The sequence below is a fragment of the Bufo bufo genome, chromosome 2 (genome assembly GCF_905171765.1).
Source record: "Bufo bufo chromosome 2, aBufBuf1.1, whole genome shotgun sequence".
In the NCBI taxonomy this organism is placed as follows: Eukaryota; Metazoa; Chordata; class Amphibia; order Anura; family Bufonidae; genus Bufo; species Bufo bufo.
The window spans coordinates 573,358,687-573,384,450 of NC_053390.1; the positions used below are offsets into that span (position 1 = coordinate 573,358,687).

General features: G+C 45.3%; 1 protein-coding gene and 1 long non-coding RNA gene across 2 annotated transcripts; both read left to right on the forward strand.

The window, feature by feature from the left end:
* The first annotated feature begins 3,783 nt into the window (after positions 1-3,783).
* C2H4orf54 (chromosome 2 C4orf54 homolog) lies at positions 3,784-17,346 on the forward strand. The gene is made up of 2 exons (XM_040418188.1): positions 3,784-8,732; positions 16,723-17,346. Exon 1 carries the CDS (start codon positions 4,267-4,269, stop codon positions 8,722-8,724), a length of 4,458 nt encoding a protein of 1,485 aa, XP_040274122.1. The 5' UTR covers positions 3,784-4,266; the 3' UTR covers positions 8,725-8,732; positions 16,723-17,346.
* A 448-nt stretch (positions 17,347-17,794) lies between these two features.
* On the forward strand, positions 17,795-19,063 carry LOC120991691. Its single transcript, XR_005776765.1, has 2 exons — positions 17,795-18,702; positions 18,757-19,063. It is a non-coding gene; the product is annotated as an uncharacterized LOC120991691 (long non-coding RNA).
* Positions 19,064-25,764: the final 6,701 nt, after the last annotated feature.

Genomic DNA, 25,764 nt, shown 5'->3' on the forward strand with positions numbered 1-25,764 from the left:
CAGCCCAGTCAGCGGAGATATCTGAGCCGCCGCAGAGAAACAGTCTGGCATAGAATCTCACCGGTAATATTTGTTGCGGAACGTACCCTCCTCACAAACAACCCAAGCAAGGTACCTACCACCTTTCGTCTCAGCACGAAACATCGCATCAATTGAGGTAAGCTTACCAACTTGACCACCACGTGGGACGCCACGAATAGATGCGGACCTCACAACAGTGAGTATATCAGATATTACCAAACAGAGCATGATATTCTAACCTGACTAACAAACACTAGAGAAACACTTGGAGAGCATTGAAGGACATACATTTTTTTGGAGCAAAACTTATGGATTGGATGTTATTTTTATATAAGGATTGATGGTGGATATGGAATGACTAACTGGCAACAATTGGACACGATAATTGTTAACCCTTTGAGAACACAGTGTTATTGTTTTTTTGTTTTTTGTTCTCAAGGTGTCCCTTACCTATTGTGTACTACACTTATTCTACAGAGTGCTCTTACTAACCCATTGATTCTGCATACAGACTCACTAGTGCAATACCATCAGCGCAATTTACTATCTGGAGCCGCCCAACCCTAGGGCATACCAGAAAATTCAAGGGCAACATACACTGTGTATTTATTTATTCTACAACTAGAGAAGATACAATCAACTTGTGTACATACATGATTCATTTTTATAGTCTCCTTTTTATATTATCCTTAGTACATCATTTTTATTGAGTTTTTTATTTACTTTTGATTGATTTTATTATGTTCAAATAAATTGTCTTTTATCAATCCTATGTGATTCCCAATATATGAGTGCCCATTCATATATTCTATTATCTATTGTATGTGATCGGGGTGCAGCACCAGTTTGGAGCACCATTGCATTACCAGGAAAAGGTGAGTCGTCCCTAACATTTTTATACACAGATCTGAGTCTACTATAAACAAATCCCCTATTTACCCCTTACAGTCTCCTACAGCTCACTACTGTCACACACCTGAGAAATCAGCCCAACACCGCAGAGGAGTCCTTCTTTCCAGCAGCCACAGTTTTCTGACAGCAGGGAGGGCAGGAGGATGGCCAGACATGTTCTCTCCTCCTTCACTGCCCGGGAAGCTTAGAAGATACTGCAGGGCCTCCTGTACAATTTACACCAGTAGGAGGCTGCATCACTGTGTGATACTGCCACCTATTGGCTACAATAATTATCTCTCCTGAGAAACAAGACAAATAATTACTCCTCCGTCTTATCTCCGGGCGCAGGAGACTGGGGGCCTACCGAGGAATTCTCCGCCTCCCCGGTGGGCCAGTCCGAGCCTGGTCACATGTGATGTCACACGTGAAGCAAGTCTCCATTGGGCCTGTGATTGACTGCAGCGATCACGTGTGCCCAAGAGACCGGATCCAGTGGCGGGGATCAGGTAAGCATTGTTCCCACCCTGGGTCGGGCAGGTCTGGGCCACTCTATACAGGTGAAACTCGAAAAATTAGAATATCGTGCAAAGTTCATTTATTTCAGTAATGCAACTTAAAAGGTGAAACTAACATATGAGAGACTCATTATATGCAAAGCGAGATATTTCAAGCCTTTATTTGTTATAATTTGGATGATTATGGCTTACAGCTTAAGAAACCCCAAAGTCACAATTTTGAGGTACCCTTTGCTCATGGGGTATGGATTAATTAGCTGAGTAGAGTGTGATACTTTGAGCCTAGAATATTGAACCTTTTCACAAAATTCTAATTTTAGGCTGCATTAATGCAATTCCTTTTAATTTGCATTACTGAAATAAATGGACTTTTGCACGATATTAAAATTTTTCGAGTTTCACCTGTACAATGGTGCCAAACCACGGCAGAAAGTATTATTGCCTTTATTTCAGTCCTGTGTGGCCATACCCTGAAAGGGAATACTTCTGATGATTACATATGACAAAAGATTCTAACATCATGTGAAGTCTTTTTGACAACCCCTTTAGGCTGGGTTCACATAGGCTGGGTGCGTTGCGGGAAAAGATGCGGGTGCGTTGCAGGAAAATGTGTGATTTTTCAGCGTGAGTGCAAAGCGTTTTAATGCGTTTTGCACACACGTGAGAAAAATCGGCATGTTTGGTACTTCTTCACAGAAGTTTGGGTTTGGGATCGGTGTTGTGTAGATTTTATTTTCCCTTATAACATGGTTATAAGGGAAAATAATAGCATTCTTAATACAGAATGCTAAGTAAATTAGGGATGGAGGGGTTAAAAAAAATAATAAATAATTAAACTCACCTCATCCACTTGTTCGCGCAGCCCGGCTCGTTTTCTTTTTTCTTCTTTGAGGACCTGGGAGGAAAAGGACCTTTGGTGACGTCACTGCGCTCATCACATGGTCCATCACCATGGCCGTGGTGTATCCATAAGCAGCCACATCCCATAATCAATGGCACGCGGCACTATCCGGCTATGCTGGATCCAGAGTACTCTGGCAGGATGTTCTCTGCCGGATTTCTTTGATGCATGTGTGAAACTAGCCTTACCTAACCCGTAGACAGGTGACAGTTTTTTGGGGGGGAAATCCCCTTTAGGTGAGCGGCCATCCTCCTGAACGACATTCTTCAAGATCAGCATGGCTTTCTTATGATAGTAAGGAGGGGGTTAACATACAGCTCCTAGGGGCCAATGCAAATCTGTAAGGAGGCCCGACAAGACTGGTGTCTTCATATGTGGCTGAGGGGCCTGCGGGTGCTACTGCTAGTTCTGCATGCCGTACAGCTACAGTACTGCTAAGACCCGGCTACCAGTACCTATAGTGACAGGCTACGGCCTCCTGGCACTTCCACAGCACAGTACCAGTCCTGACCAGGACGCAGAGATGCCGGAGTGTTCCCATATCAGCGTCTATGGAAAACTCTTGCAGTAAAGCTTCTGGGTCACAGATTTTACTATTCGTCTTTTCTAGTGTTGAGCGAACTGAAGTATCCAAAGTGGACTTTGATCCGAATTTCAGGGAAAATCTGATTCGCCGCAAAGCTGAATTTCCTTGTTCTTCGTGGTAACGAATTGATTTTCCCTGAAATGGGGTAAAAAAATTAAATCATACTCACTTCATCCATTTGACCGGAAAGACCCCACCGCCGCCATCGTGATTGAAGATCCAGAGCGAAATCTCGCACGGCGCGTTATGACATCATCACATCACTGGTGACGTCATACGTGAGATTTCGTGCGGGATCTTCAAGCAAGATGGCATACTCACCTCATCCATTTAAACCGGAAAGACCCCGCCGCTGCCATCTTGATTGAAGATCCAGAGCGAAATCTCGCACGGCGCGTTATGACGTCATCACATTAGCCAGCGTGGTGACGTCATACGTGAGATTTCATGCGGGATCTTCAAGCAAGATGGCATACTCACCTCATCCATTTGATCGAGAAGAGCCCGCCGCCACCATCTTGATTGAAGATCCCGCACGAAATCTGCTGACGTGATGACGTCATAACGCGCCGTGCGAGATTTCGCTCTGGATCTTCCATCAAGATGGCGGCGGCGGGCTCTTCGCGATCAAATGGATGAGGTATGATTTTATTTATTATAGACTTTAATATTAATGTCAGCGATGAACGCTGCATCTGAGGGGTACAATGAGGAGGGGGTGGCGCCATCGCTGCCATCGCCGCTCCCTGTCATTGCACCCACTACTTACAAAGAACTGCACTTCGTCACGAAGAATTTTTTTTTGTAAAATTCGGCGAAGCAGCTGAATCGAATTTTCAAGAACTTCGCTCAGCTCTAGTCTTTTCTCATTGAGGTCTCAGGGCATGGAAAATGCCCAGCCCACGTATTTTACAGAAGAAATGAGTGCCGCCTTGCTAGAATTGGTCATTTTTGAGAATTTTTTCGTTTTTTCTGGATCCTCGGAATTCAGGTGGATTAAATGAGTGCATGACTAGCAATCTTCCAGCCCTCTCCTTCCCCCCACACCTCTCCAGCCATGGATTTTCTAGGAAAGCTGATACTGGGAATTCTCAGCTTTTCAGTAGGACCTGGGTGAAGGCTGAACATGCCCAGAGGGCGGATGGTGGGACAATGCTGCACACTACAAAGGGACAAAGACATAAAGCACATGTCTGCCCCCTCATGTGTCACACTCAATGTCACTGAAACCCTCTCAGGGTGACGTATGAATCCCATTCAGGAAAAGAAGAATTTCCCATCTGCATTGCCTTCATTTCTGGGGCCAGTCAGGCTGACAGCTACACGCCTGGCACACACGGGCAGCAGCCATGCAACGGGCGGGCAGCGCGGACATGGAGAGCCTGAAGACGGTGGCACAGCCGGAGGCAGGGTATGTGGAAATCCCGGTGCCAGCGCAGGGTAGAGCGGCTGGCACAGCGGGGCTCACCGTCACCCTCAGCGCTGTGGGGAGAAGGCAGAGTCCCGGGCACACAGCGCCTGACCAGCCAGCCGCGTCCTACCCGTCCCCTCTTATGCCCTGTGCCAACGACGAGGCGCACTACATCACCACCCACGAAATCCAGCTCTGCGAGGCAGACCAGGAGCCCGACTACCCTGACTTTGGGCTGGCCCCATCCACTTGGAGTGAGCCGGTGGACAGCGCCCCCTGCAGCTTCCTGGAATACGCCTCGTTTGACAGCCAGGGGGGCAGCCCGACCGACGAGGACTGCAGCTACTACTTGAGCACTGCCAGTGATCCCAACCCCACAGACAGCCTGGGCAGCACCGAGCTGGGCAGCACCTACTCGGAGAGCGAGCCATCCCCCAGCAGCAGCAGCACCAAGAGCAGGCTGGACGAGTCCAAGGCAGGGATCTCCAAAGGACAGATCCTCCTATCAATCAAGACCGCATCCAAGGCTATAAATGAGCCTAGCAACATCCTGAGCAACCAAAACAGCGCCCCTGCTGATGCCAAGCATGACCCAGACATGAGCTACTGCCTGTCCACAGCCACCGGGGGCAAGGCTCTGCAGCAGTACCACTGCCACCCTTACTCCCAGGCAGCGGACGCCCACAGGCTGGTGGCCATACCGGCAAGACTCCAGGCTCGCAGCGGGGTCCATGCAGACATTTCCAGCGGAGCTTCCAGCGCAGTCAGCGAGCTAGATGACGCCGACAAGGAGGTGCGGAGCCTGACCTCCAGGGCTTTCCGCAGCCTGGCTTATCCCTACTTTGAAGCCATCAACTTCAGCTCCAGCGAGTCCACCACCTCTCTGTCCGACCAGAACATAGGGATAAACAGCTGGTCCACCTACCTGGACTGGAAAGGAGGGTCTTTCCTCTCGCAGAAAGCAGAGAAGACCCTGCACCAGCACTCAGCCACTTCCAACTTTGGACTGAAGAAGATAGGCAAGGATGAAAGCAAGGAGCAGCAGGTGTATGTGCAAGCCAACAAGTCTGAGACCAAGGCTTTCGAGCTGGTGGTCAGCGAGGTGGCAGAGAAGCGGGCAAACCCAGCAAGCTCCTCCAAGCGCATCCAGTCTGGATCCAGGATCGTGACGTTGACCGAGACCCTAAATATCAGCAGCAGCAGCAGTAATGTGAAGGCTAGTGCTGCCGCCGGGAAGGAGCGAGTCAGCAAGCAAGCAAGCACTGATCATGCCCCAGGCTCGGCTGGCACAGATGGAGTTACAGAGAACCTGCCAAGAGACCGCGCTGCCCCGAGTCTGGAGGTGAACAAGCTGAGCGGCAGCACTCTGGTAGAGGCCATGGAGGGCACCCACAAATCCAAGTACGCCTCAAGCCTGCTGAAAAACATCATCTCCAAAAAAATGCGTCGGGAGCAGGAGTTCAAGATGGAAAGAGGGGAGCTCAGCGACACCTCCCAAAAAGCGGTCTCCAAAGACAGCGAAGGAGCTAAGGAGAAGGGTCTGCAGAGGCAGAACTCCAAGTTCTCCGAGGCAGGCTCTGACTTTACCCTGGTGAGCAGTGAGGATCTGGGGGAGCTTTTTGAGGCCAAATCAGCGACCAATAAAGATGTGACTTCTTTAGATAATAAACGAATGTCACCCTTTGAGACCCACCGAGAAGAAACCATATGCGAGATGAAGAAGACAGCATCAGAGACCATGAAGGGCATCTTTCTCCGAAGTCAGAACAGCGCCTTCAGGTCGTGGAAGGAGAAGGAAATAGAAAAGATGGAAAAGAAAATCGAGGAGAATGTGGCAAAAGCAAGAAGGATAAAGATCCCACTAGAAAGGGACTGGAGAGCAGAGTTAGGAGAAATCTCTTCTGTGCAGTCCACCAAGATGTCCCGGCTGTATGTCCCTGGCATACAACACACTCCAAAAGAGAAGCAGGTGGAGAAGCAAGCTACAAAGTACTCTGTGTCTACCTATGCCCACCAGACCTGCTTCAGCCGCAATGAGAATGAAATCAAGAGTGAAAAACTCCATATCTTGGAGGCTTCAGTGAGCAGGTTGACCCCCAGGATCACCCCCAAGCCTCAGGAGATTAAACTAAAGCTAGGATTATCCACAGAGAATAAAGATAGCCCATTTAACATTGCCAAGCTGCTGACTCCAAACCTAGCAGCCAGTGCTGCCAGTCTGTCCAAAGCTGCAGAAGACCTCAGAAATCAAGTCCCTTCCAGAGCTGAAGTTCTGGAGAAAATGCCCCAGTTCCTTGTAAGAGATGTAAGAGAGGCCAAACCCAAAGCACAAGGAGCTATTCACCAGGTGAGGGACGTCAGAAAGCTGCTGAAAAGCTCCTACAGTCATGACACTGGTGAAGGCAGCGACAGGGGCAGTGTAATGTCCGACCACAGCACCACAGACCCCAAGTCAAAGCAGAACAAGAGGTCCTCCTCATTGTCCCCCATTGTAATCACCTGCCAGGCTTTGAAGAACAAAGAAGGAGAAAAGGATAGCCCATCAGACAATGCCATGGAGAAAGGTCTATCTCCTGCAGACACTGTCTTGGTACACCGGGCATCTGGCAGGTTGCCGGTGGCCACCATTGCACCCAATAAAACAGGACCCAGGATGCCAGTGGTAAAGATCGTATCTAAGGCCTCTAAGTGGAAGCAGGAGAAGCCAAAGGAGCCTGAGGTAAAGCCTGAGTCCAAGTCCCCACAGTCTAAGGCAGCTCTAGAGAAGCTCACCGCTGCAGTGAAGACCATGGAGCAGCTCTATGTGTTTGACAAGAAGGAATGGAAGCGCAAAGATGAAGTGCAACCGCTCAAAGGCAGCCATGTGCTCTCCATGATTGCCTGCCACGAAGCGTCCATCGACAGAAAGGCAGCAGAAGAAGCCAGGCCTGTGGCTGAGATCACCCGCAAAGCATCCGTCCCCCTGGTCAGCAAAGTGGCTGAGCCGCTGGTTCGCCGCAATTCTCACCCAGGTGTGGAGAAGAACCCCACTAAGCTTCCACTAACCAAGGAGAGCAAGGCACCAGCCAAGACATTTCAGGTGTCCAGGTTCACAGAAGGCAAGAAGCAGGAACAACAGCAGACTAACCCATGTACTAGAGCCGGTTCCAAAAACGTTAATGTGCTCACTGTGAGCGCCACCCCGGCCAAGAGCAAGCAGCAGAGCCTGGAGTCCACTCTCAATACCAAAAACACCCGACCACAACCTCCCACCACCCTTAAGATCCCTGGCATGTCCACAGAGGAGCCCAAGAAGACCGAAGTGCAGCCGCCTTCTCTGGTGCGCAAAGCCAGTGCTGATTTTGAAAACTACCTCACCATCCCGGTAAAGACAGCAGCAGATGCAAAACCTCCAGTAAGCATCCGGGAACCACTGGCCAACAACCGAGACATAGGTACTGGAGAGAACACTAGCAATACCAAAGAAGTCACCCCGAGCACTAAAGACAGCAGCACACACAGCACTGCCAACAGCCGAGAGACTACCAGTATTATCCGGGAAGCTGCAGCCACAGTCCGGGAAGCTGCAGCTCTGTGCACTCTCCCTCCATTCAGCACCAAGACACAAGCATCCAGCCCCAAGAGTCCCATCAAAGCGCCAAGAGACTGGAGCAACAAGGTGAAAGAGGGTGTCCAACCTACCAGAGCAGCTTCAGCAGGCTCTGAACCTCAGACTCCTGACTCTGTCCCACCAGCTGCCATCTATCATCACCCACTGCCACCAGTAGCCATGGCAATGCCCACTGCCCAATGCCCTATCTATTACTCCCCTCCTTTGACCTCAGCCACTCCAGCGGAGATGTACCCCCAGACCCAGCGAAAGATGTTGGTAGATCTAGCTACAGGACAGTATTACTTAGTGGACACTCCTGTGCAACCAGTCAAAAGGAGACTCTTTGACCCAGAAACTGGACAGTATGTTGATGTTTCTGTTCCCCCTCCTCCTGTTACCCCAGTGCCCCTTCATATGCCACAACTAGCCCTTAGCCCTGGTGCATATGGACCTGCTTACATGTTTTATCCAGGTTATTTACCCACTCCTCCAACTGCTGTTCTTCCTCCAAACACTCTACAAACTCAACTTTCCAATCCAGGCAGTGAACAATCCTATGAAATGCCAGTAATGGAGGGATCCCTGCCTGGAGATTTGGGTATGGCTGATAGCCCCTACTATTTAGCTACCGGGTCTACAACTGCCAATTCATCAATAGGACAAGCCACTAATATCAGAAGAGGATCCATAGGCTGCCCAGATGGAAAACAGGTGATCAGCATGTTCTCTCAACCTGGGCCCAGGATTGTGGCTCCACCATCCTTTGATGGCACCACCATGCGTTTTGTCGTGGAGCACAGATGAATGCTCAGGTAAACTTGTTCTACCTCAAATTTGTCAGATTTTATAGTTTATGTTGTTTAGGTCAACAAATTCTATGAGAACAAGAGATGCAGTGTGTAAACCACTTCTTTTACTGCACACAACACATTATCATGCCCTAAATTTCTACCTTAAAGAGGTTCTCTGGGAATAATACCTTTTTTAATCTAATGCCTGCAGTCTGCCTCTGTAAAAAGAAGATTTGTACTTGCCTGTTTTCTCGCCAACTCCAGTCCTCCGCTCTGGGTCCTACATGTACTGTACATGTTCCAGCGCTACATGAGCATGGTCACATGCTCCACTATCTCTGGGTCCTACATGTACTGTACATGTTCCAGCGCTACATGAGCATGGTCACATGCTCCACTATCTCTGGGTCCTACACGTACTGTACATGTTCCAGCGCTACATGAGCATGGTCACATGCTCCACTATCTCTGGGTCCTACATGTACTGTACATGTTCCAGCGCTACATGAGCATGGTCACATGCTCCACTATCTCTGGGTCCTACATGTACTGTACATGTTCCAGCGCTACATGAGCATGGTCACATGCTCCACTATCTCTGGGTCCTACATGTACTGTACATGTTCCAGCGCTAGATGAGCATGGTCACATGCTCCACTATCTCTGGGTCCTACATGTACTGTACATGTTCCAGCGCTACATGAGCATGGTCACATGCTCCACTATCTCTGGGTCCTACATGTACTGTACATGTTCCAGCGCTACATGAGCATGGACACATGCTCCACTGCAGGCTTCAGTGGTGATGTGGCCACAAGCGGTGACCATGTCCATGCAGCGCCTGATGTGGACAGTCTAGAGACAGGAACATGGACATCCAGGAGCCATAGTGGAGGACCAGAGCGGCAGGATGCAGGTAAGGCTACTTTCACACTGGCGTTTTGGCTTTCCGTTTGTGAGATCCGTTCAGGGATCTCAGAAGCAGTCCAAAACGGATCAGTTTTGCCCTAATGCATTCTGAATGGAAAAGGATCCGCTCAGAATGCCTCAGTTTGTCTCCGTTCCGTCTCCATTCCGCTCTGGAGGCGGACAACAAAACGCTGCCTGCAGCGTTTTGGTGTCTGCCTGATGATGCAGAGGCAAACGTCCTGGCACACAATGTAAGTCAATGGGGAGGGATCCGTTTGCACTGACACAATATGGCACAATAGAAAACTTGGCTATGTTACAGATACTACAAACGGATCCGTTCTGAACGGATGCATGCGGTTGTATTATCTGAACGGAAGCGTTTGTGCAGATCCATGACGGATCCGCACCAAACGAGAGTGTGAATGTAGCCTAAGTATGAATCTTCTCTACGGAGGCAGACTGTGGGCATTCGATAAAAAGTCATTATTCCCGGAAAACCCCTTTAACAATTAAAGGGAATTTGTCATGTTAAGGTTGCTGTCCAATTTACCAACATCATATTGTACAGCAGGAGGTGCCGAGCAGATTGATATATGGTTTTATGAAAAAATATTCAGTAAAACTTGTAATTTATTAATTGAAATCCCTGCTCTGTATAAAAAGTGTCCAATGATTGACAGCCCCGTATACGTGTGCATAGGTCCATCAGTGTCTAGCATTGCCCACTGCACTCCTAAACCCAGAATGTCCCTGGATATTCAATGAATAAAATACAAGGTGCCCTGAATCTTTCCATATATCAATCTGTTCAGCATGCTCTATGTGACAGGTTCCCTTTAATACCATGATATGCTATATATGGGGGTGATATTTTGAGCACCAGCACCTGGAGAATGGAAAGATGTCTTATGAATCTTAGGCTATTTTCACACTTGCGGCAGAGTGATCCGGCAAGCAGTTTCGTCGCCGGAACTGCCTGCCGTATTCGGCAATCTACATGCAAACGGGCAACATTTGTAGACGGATCCGGATGTGGATCCGTCTCACAAATGCATTATAAGAACGGATCCGTCTGTCTGTTTGTCATACGGACCAACGGATCAGTTTCTATTTTTCCACCCCACATTTTTAAAGGTCTGCGCATGCGCAGACCGGAAGGACGGATCCTGCATTGCGGTATTTTTAATGCCTGATCCGTCACTAATACATTTCAATGTAAATGAATGCTGGATCCGGCATTCCGGCAAGTGTTCCGGAATTTTGGACGGAGATAAAACCGTAGCATGCTGCGGTATTATCTCCGTCCTGAAAAGTCAAAAAGACTGAACTGAAGACATCCTGATGCATCCTGAACGGATTGCTCTCCATTCAGAATGCATAGGGGGTAAAGCTGATCAGTTCTTTTTCGGTACTGAGCCCCTATGACGGAACTCAGTGCCGGAAAAGAAAAACGCTAGTGTGAAAGTACCCGTAGGCTACTTTTACACTAGATTTTTGTGCGGATCCATCTTGTATCTGCACAGACGGATCCGCACGAATAATGCAAGCGCTTGTATCCGTTAATAACGGACCCGTTTGCATTATTCATTCAAAAAAAAGTAACGGATCCGTCTTGACTTACATTGAAAGTCAATGGGGAACGGATCCGTTTTCAATTGCACCACATTGTGTCAGGCTCCGCATAGTCAGATGGTCACCAAAACGCTGCAAGCTGCGTTTTAGTGTCCGCCTGAAAAGCGCAACGGAGACCAAACGCAGCCAAATTGATGCATTCTGAACGGATCCTTATCCATTCAGAATGCATTGGGGCTAAACTGATCTGTTTGGGGCGCTTGTGAGAGCCTTGAAACGGATCTCACAAGCGGACCCAGAAACGCCAGTGTGAAAGTACCCTTAGGTGTATGTCTGGCAAAATTTTTCTTATTCATAGGTTGTTTCTGCTTTTGATAGCATTCATGTGTATATATGAATTGTAGAATTCCAGAAAATAAATCGTTTAGAATATATGAAGAATTGTAAAGTAGGGAAGTTATAAGGACTTGTTCATGTGTAACAGATTACATTTACATTAGGAAGGGACTGAAGAGAAGGGGGACGGTAAAGCTTTCATAAAGGAAGCTCTGCCATTCACCTTAGGACAGGTGATCAGTATCATATCTGTGGGAATCTGCTCCAGATATTGATGGCCTATCCTTAGGACAGGTGATCAGTATCATATCTGTGGGAATCTGCTCCAGATATTGATGGCCTATCCTTAGGACAGGTGATCAGTATCATATCTGTGGGAATCTGCTCCAGATATTGATGGCCTATCCTTAGGACAGGTGATCAGTATCATATCTGTGGGAATCTGCTCCAGATATTGATGGCCTATCCTTAGGACAGGTGATCAGTATCATATCTGTGGGAATCTGCTCCAGATATTGATGGCCTATCCTTAGGACAGGTGATCAGTATCATATCTGTGGGAATCTGCTCCAGATATTGATGGCCTATCCTTAGGACAGGTGATCATTATCATATCTGTGGGAATCCACGCCAGATATTGATGACCTATCCTTAGGACAGGTGATCAGTATCATATCTGTGGGAATCTGCTCCAGATATTGATGGCCTATCCTTAGGACAGGTGATCAGTATTGTATCTTGGGGATCCACTCCACATATTGATGGCCTATCCTTAGGACAGGTGATCAGTATCATATCTGTGGGAATCTGCTCCAGATATTGATGACCTATCCTTAGGACAGGTGATCAGTATCATATTTGTGGGTATCTGCTCCAGATATTGATGATCGTTCTTTAGGACAGGTGATCAGTATCGTATCTTGGGGATCCACTCCAGATATTGATGACCTATCCTTAGGACAGGTGATCAGTATCATATCTGTAGGGATCCACCACCTGCCACGCTGACGGCCAACTATTTTGGATAGCCACGGCATTGGAAACTATACGTACAGTGTACAGAGCTGGAGGCAGAGCACTGCATATGAATGGGAGCTAAGGTTCTGTACACGCGCTCTGGAGTCCACAGTATACACAGCCTTCTGTAGATACCTACGGTTACAATGTTACATGTGAGATTGCTTTACTGGGTTATAATTATGTATCTTTTTATAAGGAACATAAAGAAACAATTTAAGCCAGTGCTAAAAATACACATGTATTATTGCATGTTGATTAGGAATATCCTACAGTTTTTTTGGATACAGCTCCTATAAAGATCTAGGGTTTTCCATTGTTACAGACTAAAAACAAGCTTGTGTAGACTGACTCTGCAGTCCATTTCTTTCTAAGACCACTGTCACATTGTATTTTGCTGTGCCTGGCTCAGTTATATATTGGAAGAACCCTCCTGCCCCTGCAGTTACCTCCAGTGATGCCACTGTATAGGCATACACCTGTAGGGTCCCAAGTATCTTGCACAGTGTAAATTTTTCACTGGATGCCTTTCTACTGCACTATTCCATAGAGCAAAAAAGGTACTGGCCTGATGGAGACAAGAAGGACATTCCGTTGGATGAATGAGGATCTATGGATTTGTTTGACATATACAGTAGGAGCTTTGTAGGTGCAAGTGGAAAATCTAACCCTCAAATGCCTGCCCCCTATTTCTTGCCTGAATATATCCTGTAAGTTATGAAGAAGTAGTGGGCAAATCAAACGGAGCACGGCAGGGTCAGACTACACAGGGTTTGTTGTAGTCTGGAACCATGGTGACACACAGGAGCAGATTTACTGAGACAAGCATTTCAGATGCCAGTCTTAGTAAAAGGTCAGATCAAGTAAGGTCAGATCTGATTGTATTTAAGAAGAGGTGTACACCTCTTAATAAATTTGTTAGATTTTCAGGCTGTCCAGGTGCCCAAATGGAAATCTACTCCAGCCATGACCTGACATAGATTCCAGGTATAATTTACATTAACTGGTGTAAATTTTGAATACATGTGCCAGGTACGTAGCATAGGCCTCTCCCAGTTTTTAGCAATGTGGCAAATGTGGCATAAACATTTATGGTGGATGTAGAAAGATAAAGATGCTGCTGGCTCAGGAGCTGAGCTGGTGCCATGGCACTTGGGTGACTGCTGTGTTAGACAGGTGACACCCATGGACAGTCTCGGATATAACTCTAATCATAGACACTTACCCTTCAGATCCCTCAGTCAGTGGTGACTGAGGCATCTGAGTGGTTAGTCAAAGAGGGAACCCCATCTCGGCCCCCTTGTAAGCCCTGCCTTTAGCATGTTCAGGTCCTCTATGAGGATTAAAAATGTCCAAATTATTAAAATATAAAAGTATTTATCCTGCGTGGTGAATGCCTTTACAGACAAAAAAAAAAAATCTAAATGCCTGAATAGCCATTTTTCGGTCACCTAACCCTCTCAAAAAATGTAATGCAAAGTGATCAAAAAGTGCCAAACTACAACTTGCCCTCACACAGCTCTGTAGATGGAAATATAAAAAAGCTTTGGTTGTCAGAATATGACGACAAAAAGTAAATGTTTTTAAAAAAAAAAATTTTAAGTTCTAAAACATCGGCAAAAGTATACAAATTTGCTATCACTGTAATCATACTGAGCCACATGTCACCTAATCAGGAAGGAGAGGAAGGGGCTGGCAGAGGAAGCAGGAGGAGCGCGTGGCTGTAAATGACTTCATGATTCAGGGTCGTATTTACAATTAGGCACCTGAGGGCACATGCCTACGTGTCTGGAAGTTGGGAACCTGGATATGTGTGTACCTGAGTGGCGGCTGCAAGTCCCCCTCCTGAGTTCAACTGTATTGCCATTCTTAGGATGAAGATGTGGTTGAATACTCCGATGGTTAATGGAAACCGATGTTTTCCCACTTTACCGTTCCACCTCATAGGTCCCAGGCCTAGTAGTAGACCTGAGGCTTATGAGTAGGGTTGCCCCCTTTAGTGCCCCCCATTAGAGCCACCCGGTAAGAGTAATGCCCCCTTTAGTGCCCCCCTAGTAAGAGTAATGCCCCCATTAGTGCCCCCCAGTAAGAGTAATGCTCCCCATTAATGCCCCCCATTAAGAGTAATGTTCCCCATTAGATCCCCCTTCTCTGTTTCTGCAAAAAAAAAAAAAGCACTCACCTCCTCCATTTGCTCGTGCTGCGGTATGTGCATAGGACATGCTCTCCAGGTCCTGTCCTCCAATCAGCAGCGAGTGTCCCCTAGCAAATAGCGCAGGCAAATAGAGAAGGTGAGTGCTTTTTATTTTTTAATTAACACAAATTGGGGGGAGGTAAAGACTGTACTAATGAGCGCTCCGCAATGGAAGCGCTCATTAGTAACAGGCCTTGTAGAAAAATACCAGAAATTAATATTGCTGGTAGAAAAAAATTACCGGCACCAGCCACTAAAATACTGGTGAGATATCGGCCAGGTGGCAACCCTACCTATGAGGCAGTAAACCCCGATGCGTCCCAGCATCCCAGACTGAAGGCCTAAAAAGGCCTGTGCCCTGCATCACGCATGGTGGGGAACTAGACCCGATGAGTATTAGTTATTTTTTTCCTTCACTGGCCACTTGGGGACATTACTACTGGTGAGGCACTGTGGTACACGTTACAGGAAAGGGGCACTGTGGGGGATATTACTACTGGGGTCCACTGTGGAGGGCATTACTACTGGGGAGGGGCACTGTGGGGAACATTACTACTGGGACACTGGGAGATATTACTCGTAGCACTATTGGAGGCATTATGGCGGGCACTATAGGGGAATATTAATTACTGGGGACTGGACCTGATAGGATGTATGGGACTAGGGGGACACCAGCTATAAATACAACCCTGACCAGAGACGACAACCTTTTAGACTGGAGTTTCATAAATTGATTTGCAATGGAATAAAATGCTCCTAAATTTTTAATAGGTGAACACCTCTTTATACATTTTGTGCATCTAGTGTTGTCTTTACACTAGGAAATGAAACTTACACCAGCTACCGTATAAGCAGGGAGAGATTTGTGCTGTTTTTTTGTGTCATTTTTTGGTCTTAAAACTGTTACAAAGCAGATGTGTCTATGGCTGTGTCTACTAAACAAATCTGAATTGGAGCTACTCCAAAGGATGTTATTTTAGTGCCCCCCCTAGTCTTCACCCCTTAATACCTATATAGGGATCTGGACTTCACTGCAGAGGAACTACCAGACAGCTACTTCTTGGAGTAGTCTCTGTTTAGTAGAATGCTGACTCATGGGGTGAGGAGACACTGGTGAAAAACACTTTAGGGATCAGGCAAAACTGTAGTCAGGAAAAAGCCAAGGTCGGGCAGACAGAGTTCATGCAATCCAAAGACAGTCAGAGGGTCGGGCCAGACAGCTCAGGGTGATTACGTAGATCAGGCAGAGGTCAAATCAGACAGTGAAAGGTTACAACTGGAGACAGACAGGGCAGAAGTTGGTACATATTGTAGTACAGCAAACAAGACACATAACGCAAATGTGCTGGAAACTAGGCTACTAGAACCTATTGCTCAGGCATCCTCTGACAGAGGAAGGTGGCGTAAATAAATAAACATGGTGACCAGCCATAGGTTAGGGAAAATTTAGGTGTGTGCCCTGGCCCTTTTAGAGTCGGAGAGTGAGTGTGTAAGTGCCATATAGGCAGAGGCAGGCAAGAAACGGGTCCCAGCATGTGTGGAGTTAACAGGCGGCTGTGCCTGATGGGAAGAAGCAGAGGGACATCACTGGTGGGACAGATGAGCGGTTCCGTGCTCGTACCCGCTGAGAAGAGGGAGATAGTGGTGGGCATGGATCGTCAATGTAATAAAAACTTTAATAAACATATCAAAAAGATGTCAGCGCACCCCCTCATGGTTATCCTTGCCCATACGCCATCATTTGTTTTCTGTGCCTTAAAAGTGCTGCAAAATGCTTGATACGTTCCCCCATTGTCTGTATAGAAGGGCTGAGTTAATGCATATGTTAGCTAGGTATGAAGGCTGGCATGGAGAGCCTTTGTAGCTCTACAGGTAACATGCCGAGCAGGATTCCCGGCACCGATATCATGTCTTGGTGAATGCCGTGACCAATACTCTTGTTTTTCTCACGTTATGTTACTTTTCAATATCTCCTTACAGTGAATATATCTGCTGATTTGGACCAAGTTCCATGTTATGTTGCAGGATGTGGGACTTGCACAAAGTTTGGTGGGCTTTACGGAAGCCTGCAAGATAAGCTTTGCACGCATGCTGCGAAACCAAGCGGCGAGTCGCTGAGTCAGAAGAGGAGGACAAACCACGGCTGATGGATTGTGTGAGTTTAGGTTTGCAGACTGTAGACTAGTTAGCCTAAGTGAGATTTCCACTGGAGCCCTGAGGTGGCCTTCTCATGAGTATTCTTCTCATAAGCTCTTATATGTATCTCTTTTTCTCCGTGTATTTGTGGAGTATGGATTATTGCAGAAAAATGTGGATCTGTTACATGAAAGCTTTGTTTGCATTGACATTACTGCTTTCAATGTATTACTGTTTGTATGTGCTTCCTGGTGCTAGAACAGTCATATGACTGATCTTTATACTGAAATTACTCGGTCGGAGGCTCTTAGGTGGGATTTCTAAGCTACAGACGGCTACGCCATGTTCTACAAGATTCAGTTATCCCTATTACATCTGTCTATGGGGAGTCACAGTCACATGGGTAATATCTTATGCCTTACTATATGCTCAATTACCTACAGTGACAAGCTGATTGTATCGTCTATGACATATCTTAAAGGGCATCTGTCAGCAGATTTGTACCTATGAAACTGGCTGACCTGTTGTATGTGCGCTCGGCAGCTGAAGGCATCTGTGTTGGTCCCATGTTTTAATATATGCAAATGAGCCTCTAGGAGCAACAGGGGCGTTGCCGTTACACCTACAGGCTCTGCTGTCTCTGCAACTGCCACGCCCTTTGCACTTTGATGGACAGGGCCAAGTGTGATGACGTTTTCACTGCCAGGCAGTTGCAGAGAGAACACAACCTCTAGGTGTAATGGCAACGCCCCCGTTGCTCCTAGAGACTCATTTGCATATAACAAAACATCATTTTCCTCGGCAATGCAGGCACATAAGAACATGGGACCAACACAGATGCCTTCAGCTGCCAAGTGTACATGTAACCGGTCAGCCAGTTTTATAGGCACAAATCTGCTGACAGGTGGCTTAAAGTGTAGTTCGATGTTCTGCCGTGGCTTTATGTACGGTACAGGGGGTGCCCTATGGGCAGATGACCTGAGACATCTGTCTGTCTCCCGACATACATTGGTGAAACATTTTAAGAATATCTGTAGCATACAAAATGTACTGAAATGCACTTGATTTGGTCTGTAGTATACTGTTAAATACAGTAACTGCATGGATCTAACGGTGGCCATGCTGACTGCTAGTGGGAGCTATTACATGTATGAAGGATTTACCATGTTACTGGGACTCTGCTCTGTTACACTGCTGGGCAGTACAGAACACAACTTCTATATGTTTTAGTGCAATGGGTGCTCAATGAAAACCTTCTTATACCTTGTGGGGATTTGGAAAAGTGATCCTCTACTATTCAGCCTTTGGTATTATCCGTAGGGCAGACTCTGGGAAGATAATAACGGGGGTCATGTAACTAAAGCTTATTCATTATGGAAGGAAAGCTATTTAATAATCAAATTCTTCACTGTTTTTAACACCTTTGCTTGCTGTTAGAGAATGGAAACCTTCTTGTTTACCTCCAGGGGCCATCCTGATCATGTTCTGCTGATACAGCTACGTGGTTCGTTACAGTAGATACCCTACAAGCTTTGTATCTGCGTCATTTGGACAGGATCAGGATAGGCTTTCAACATCTGGATCTAAATTAAGTTGTTCCTGTTCTCTGAGAGAAAGCAGAGGTCTTAAAAATGGTGAGGAACAGCAATATAAAGTACTGTGTATTAGGAAGTTGTGATGATTACTACCATAGCTAAAGGGAGCATAGAACTGCTTTTGTGGCATTTTCTAAGTGTCATCTATCCACAACACAGGTGCTAATGTCTGATTGCTGGGGCCACACCATTTGGACCTCACACTATTATGTGATTCATAAGCTTCTAGGTAGGAAAAATAGAGGAACAGCACAGCATACAGTTATAAGACAGGATGCCCCAGAGTTATTATTTCATGTAGAATTCAATTAATTCCTTACACAGGTCAGTAGGTCCTCTTACACCCTAATACACCCTGGTAGTGTTCCATTAGAGAAGCACAAATAAAGGTTAAAAATCTCCATCAATGAAAGTTCCTGAAGTGTACTTTAACACATTATAGAAGACCAGAAGAGCCCCTTGAAAGGCTGGGCTCCACTTGAAAGACATTGAGGGAGATTTCTCAACAGTGGTGTAAAGGGAAACTGACTGAGTTGCTCATAGCAACTAATCAGATTCCACCTTTCATTTTTCAGCATTCTTTTGGAAAATGGAAGGATCGATCTGATTGGTTGCTATGAGTTTTAATAAATCTTCCCATCTTTGTTCTCTAGGTGTTTAAAGAAAAAGTACCTAAAGCTACTGAATGTGATCAAATAAAGGAAGGTATACTCACACAATTCAGTTGGTAAAATCGGGGCATATAAGCCTCGCCCATCGGGAACACCCAAACATAACTGGAACAACCAATTATGGGTGGGGTTTCTGTTAGCCCATTTTCATCCAGGGACCACGCAAATTTTTCCAGGACTGTCTCTGAAAATCCGGGACAGTTGGCAACTATTTAGTTAATCCCCTCAGGTTTCTAGCACTCTCACTCTAGTCCTACTGGCCAAGCTTTGTTTACGTGACTGCAACAATGACGTGATATATACTCCATGTCACTGCCGCACAATGTATGGCACAAGACTGCTGAGGCCAGTGATTGGCTGCAGTGATGATGTGGAGGTATACAAAGATCAATAGCTTGCATGGTCAGATTCCAATAAAGGGGTTGGCCACTTTCTGGCTACTTGTGACCAATGTGTAGGTAAGTTGACTATGTGGCACTTACTAATATAGCCTTTATTGATATTCTATGCCATTTGCTATATTTCATAAGTCCCCTTGTTAAGAAAATCTTCTGGGGTGTCCGCATAGAGGTCCTGTCCATAAGATGGCTGCCGATGGAGGGTCATGTGACCAGGCACTTCACACATCTGCACTAAACTCCCAACAGAACAAGTGCAGATGGCAGGTGCAGTGTATTTAAATGGAGGAGACATCACATGGAGATGATTTGCCTGGTCACATGACCCTCCATCAGCGGCCATCTTATGGACAGGACCTCTGTGTGGACAGCACAAAAGACTTAGCAACAAGGGGGCATACCTTATGAAATGGTGCAGAATTTCAACAAAGGCTATATTAGTAAGTGCCATATAGTCATATTACAAGGACATTGATCAGCAATAACCAGAAAGTGACCAACCCCTTTAAAGGGAATCTGTCACTTGGTTTTACCATATTAAGCTTTCACCATTGCCATGTTTAATAAAATACCTTATTTCCTGCAGTGGTCTTCTTACTTCTCTCCATGGTTTCATTTTGTCAAAAAAGCGATTTTTGTATTATGCAAATGAACCCCGAAGGTGCCCAGAGGAGCGTTATTCATCACCCTTTGAGCCCAGTAACGCCCCCCTGCAGTGCCTAGCCCGCCTTAATTCAGAGCCCAAGCACGCCTCCTCGCTATGAACTATCGCCCCACAGCCTAGTTTAACGGCGCCACCCCCTCCACTACGTCAACTAATTCATTCAACTTTTGCACCTGTAATTTTCATTTCATCCGCCGGAAATCTCGCGCAGGCGCAGTACCGCCTACTGCCTGCGCCTGTGCAATCCAATAGCTCCTGAGGGCAGCAGCGATAAGAAGACGTCACTGGGCTCGGCGCATGCCCACTGACACTTTTGAGGCTGTTGGGCACCTTTGGGTTCATTTGCATAATACAAAAATCGCTTTTTTTAACTAAATGAAACTATGAAGAGAAGAAAGAAGACCACTGCAGGAAATAAGGTATTTTATTAAACATGGCAATGGTGACAGCTTAATATGGTCAAACCAGGTGACAGATTCCCTTTAAGAATTTCAGTATTTGGAAACGTGTGCCTTAGGCTTGGATATATGTTGTGGGGCAGGCACGGGATATACATGGCTCCATGTCACAGCAGCATCATCATATGTTCCATTTAGCTGTTGTCCTCCCATCACATATGGGGCCTTTCAGCTGCCCAGCAGTCATACGTGATATACGCCGTACGAGATGAATTATATAAAAATATCTGCTCCTGTGCTACCCAATGTAATACAGTACGTTATATAAAAGTAATTTGACTTACACCAGACAGCAAATTGTTGCACGACGCTTTCGTGTCAAGCGAAATATAAGGCAGCTGCAACCTTAGGCACTTTATAAAAATAGGCTAGCATTGGACTACACTTGTTGCCCAAAGCAATCAATCACAGTTCAGCTTACATTTTTAGAGGGGTTGTACCGTTTAGATACTTCATCTACCCTAAGTGATAAAAAAGGGGATTCCTCATTTTTTGGAGAGCAGTTTCAAAGAGCATCTCTGGTTCTCGAGGATCTGACCTCCATTGCACAGACAAACCACTGATTCATTTCCCCTGTGAGGAGGGGGGACGTATGGAACGCTGTTAGCTGGGGATCCCGGCAAGGAGACACTTATCCCTAAGAGACCCTTCTAACTCAAAGGGATTGTCCAAAAAGAATGACAACAGTAAACTGCTTTGAAAAAATAAAAACTGCTTCGTAATTGGTTGCTATGGGCAACAAGAGTAATTTTTGTAGAAGCAGCCCGAAATAATAGCCACACATTTTACTGCACTATGTTTACCCTTAAAGGGGTTTTCCAGGACCCCAAAAACTTTGATGAAGTCTGGGAATGAGCTAAACTTTAAAAAAAAAATCATACTCAACTGCTCAATTTCCCGCTGCTCCGGTAGTCCCAGTGGTCTTTGTTTCCAGTGCTGCAGTGATGACATCACTGACTAATCCATGTGATCACTGCAGCCAATCACTCCCCTTAGGTGTCACCGGGCATTTCACTGCTGCAGTCTTGCTATGATAAGGTGCCGAAGTACCTCACGTGACTGCTGAGGCCAATGTTGGCTGCAGTGATCACATAGAGGAGATGGTGATGTCATCGCCGCAGCGCTGGAGACAAATACTACCATAGCGGCAGCACTAGAATATCGCTAGCAGTCTGAGCAGATGAGTAATGTTTTTGTTTTGTTTTTTTAGATCATTCCTGGCTATTTTTCATCAAAATGTTTGGGGTCCTGGAAAACTCATTTAAAAATAAAATGACAGTGCTGCGCTTTGCACCCCTTTTAAGGGGTTTATAGTAGACATACTCCAATAAAGGAGAGCTCTTTAAAGGGGTTTCCCAGAAATGTTATACTGATGCCTATCCTCAATATAGTTCATCAATATTTTATCATTGGGGGCTGACACCAGGGACCGCCACCGATCAGCTGTATGAATAGATGGACTCCTCACAGCTTACCAAGCATATCGCCATACATTGCATAGTGGCTGTGCTTGGTATTGCAGCACAGGCCTATTTTCTTGAATGGGACTGAGCTGCATCGTCATGACCAATGTTCCATGACTAGGAAAAGGCCGGGGTGCTCACTGGCCTCTTCAAACGGGTGATCAGCGGGGCTGCTGGGAGTTAGATCCCCACCGATCAGATATTGATGACCTTCTGTCCTGGAGAAAGGCCATCCGTATCAAAATCCTGGACAGCCAGTTTAATAGTCATGTGTGTTTTTTCACATAGTAGGCCTACGTTAAAGGGATGAGAACTATTTTAACAATGTATGTTATCAGCAGGTGCTGTTTTGCTATTGTTTGTCAGTATGTAGCGCATCAATCATGGACTTGCATTGACTATTGAAGTACCATACACAGAAATGGATGAGAAATGAACTGTTTTGTACCACAGTGTTATATGCATAGTTATTATACTGGTAAAGGGTATCACCAGTATTGTAATATTTATGAGCTGCTATGTAGTCAACCGTTCACCCAACTGGGAAGTATCGAGAGATTTGTATCTGCAGTGTTTGTATTGGACTTTTGCATTAAAGGAGTATTCCCTTCATGGAAAGCGATGGCATATTACTAAGATATACAGCCCCATTCCTTTCTGATTGGTGGAGGTGCGACTCCCAAGACCGGACCTCTGACAATCAAAAAGTGATGGTGTGTCCTAGTGATGTGGTGTCATTTAAAGTACATATTTTTTGCTTTATTTAAAAAAAAAAAAAGCAGAAAAAGCTTCACTAACGCACAGTGTATGAACCTGGTCTGATGGTCACATCCTTTATGTGCTGAAATGTGCTGATGTACATTGGTAAGCGGTGTTCCGGGTACACCATATTGGTTTTATGTTCTGAAAGATTAGCATGTGATTTGATGGACTGGGGAAGTAAAATGCATTTAAAGAAATGTAAGGCTAAGTCATAAGCTGCTTTATTCCAAAGATCTCTTAGTAGCATTAACACGTTTACATATGGGGGGTCATCCACTCAATTTGCCAATGATTATTTATTACATGTTCAACCGTTTTCTTCAGGTGTTCAACAGTTTTACTGTATCCCATGTTATTAGTTACTTTGGAAGAGTATCTGTCACCAAAATGCCCCTTTTCTATGTTTTTTTCGCAAAAATATATATAAAATTTAGATAAATATGTTCTGTATTATGAAAAGGTTATTGTCTTTGTATAACTGACACTGTGATCCTCCAAATTTCATAATTTAATTGCTTTATCTACAAGCTGACAGTTGGTTGCCCTATCATGTGATATCCCATTTACCTCTGTGCAACAGTCATTTTGATAGGTCTCTAAGCCGTTACTGAAGCTCCAGCCTTAAAGGGTTTCACAAGTGATGGTTCACTCTCAGTATAGACCATCACTATCTGATTGGAAGGGGGCCCAAAACCCTGCCTTACTGCTGTTATACTCCAATGCTGGAACTTGATGCCAGAAATATACAACTCAAACCATTGTGAATTGGACAGACGAATTACTGCAGCATTGCTCCCATTGGGAGCAGTGCTGCAGTAAGTGACCATTCACATTTTGCCAGTGGAATTTTGGCACAGACACCACGCCAAAATTCCTGCTGCAGCCATGTGTTGTTTGCCTCCCATTGTTTTCACTATTCAGATAGTGATGGTCTATCCTGAGGCTCAATTGAATAGGGTTGGATTACTCCTTTTGGACTCATTCGAAGACCAAAAAAAAAACACTTTTTGCTCATTTGCTCAAGACTCCAAATTTCCTGAAAAAAATGCTTAAAAAGACACTATGAGAATTTATTGTAATATAGCATTTATTCTAACTAAAAACATGGTGACAGATGCTCTTCCAGTCACGTTCACACAGTGTACTTTTGCTACGTGTTTGCTAGGTGTGGAATTAGAAAGTATAAGGCATAGTAAAAAATTGTAGGACTTCTCTACCATCTAGTTCTACACTGCACTGTGTGAACAAGACACCCACCAATTAAATACACCGGGTAGTAATAAAGTGAAAGTAGCCCTAACACATTTTACAAAATTCGATACCCAAACAATAGAACTACGGCTCCAATTATAAGTACAAAAATTCTCTTTATTAAATAAACACAATAACATTGTCAAAAAACAGCAGTAAACAGGTATGTTGTGGTGAGGAAAGACCCGAGGAGGACCGGGGGATCGACTCACATGGGCTCACATAAGTTAGTAAGCAGCATCGCAACAAAGCCAGAAAAAGAAAAGAAAAGGTAACTCTGGATGGTTAGATCCAATGAGAAATATACATAGGCAGTGTTGAAATGAAGACAAGCTCAGAAAAAGTACCCAATATTAGTGCGCCAGTCCCTCAGTCTCCTTGTCCCAACGCCGTTTCGCCAGCAACCTGGCTTCTAGCGGAAGAACTGTGTGAACAAGGCCTGATAAACAATTTCATTTTCATGTGCACCTATCCTGTATAGCGGAACTCAAGGTCCCTAGGGTACACATATGGACGCACAGGCCTATAGGTGCTTTATCATGAATCTGCACAACACTCGTGTGCATAAGTCCTAATACAAAAATGCCATTGGAGGTCTCTTTTTTTGTCTGCCCTGCTGATGACTGCTACCATGGCAGAGTACTCGTAAGTTTGGGCAGTTTGGTTCTCACATACAGTTTTTTCCCTAAGTATTCTGTAGAGTAACTTGTATCAGTAGTTACTGCTGGTGCCAGGCAAATAGAGTTCTGGGAACACCCTTTAACTTATGTAATCTGTAGCTTTATTTTTCCTTTAAGGTGCTATATATTTGTCTTTTTGAAATGTTTGTAGGAAAAGTGACCTAAAATAGGTCAAAGAGGAAAGCTGAGTTATCACACTTTTGAAAGCAATATGTCTGAAATGCACTGCAATATTTTTGGAAGTATGGACATTTTTTATATATATATATATATATATATATATATATATATATTAAGCAAATGCGGATGTTTTATGCTTGAAACCTTTGAATATATATGTTTTTATTATACTAAACATTTGTATTGCGTATGAAACTGTTACAAGTGGAATTATATTTTTAATAAAAGCCTGGAAAACATCCTTGAGTTTTTTGTAATTATTATGTTGATGAAAAGGAAAAGACCTGAAACTGTGTTATTTGTGTCATTAGATATGTAACTATCTATGCTACTACCGCCCCAATGGAGACTTGGAACCTCAATCTTGTGATCACTGGAGGTCCCAGTGACCAGATACTTAACCCCTATTTCTTAAATGTTCTTTGTGGGAAACCCCCTTTAAGCCCACTGGTCCTGAGAATGAAGGGGAACTACAGCACAACTCCAATGAAGTGAATGAGGGGGCTGGGTATGTAGAGAAAAGCAGTGACAGCTCCTTCCAGGGTTGGACTGGCCCACCAATGTACCAGAGGATCCTCCAGGGGGCCCAAGCAATGACAATAATGGAACCCTAATAAAAGCAAGGTCAGTATAAAAGGTTATGCCATGACTGATGTAAAAATGACAACTAGACATATAGCACATGAAAATACCTTACTAACAAAGAACCAGCCCCGTACCTCACATGGGTCCAGAAATCTCCATATTCACTTCTTCAATTGATC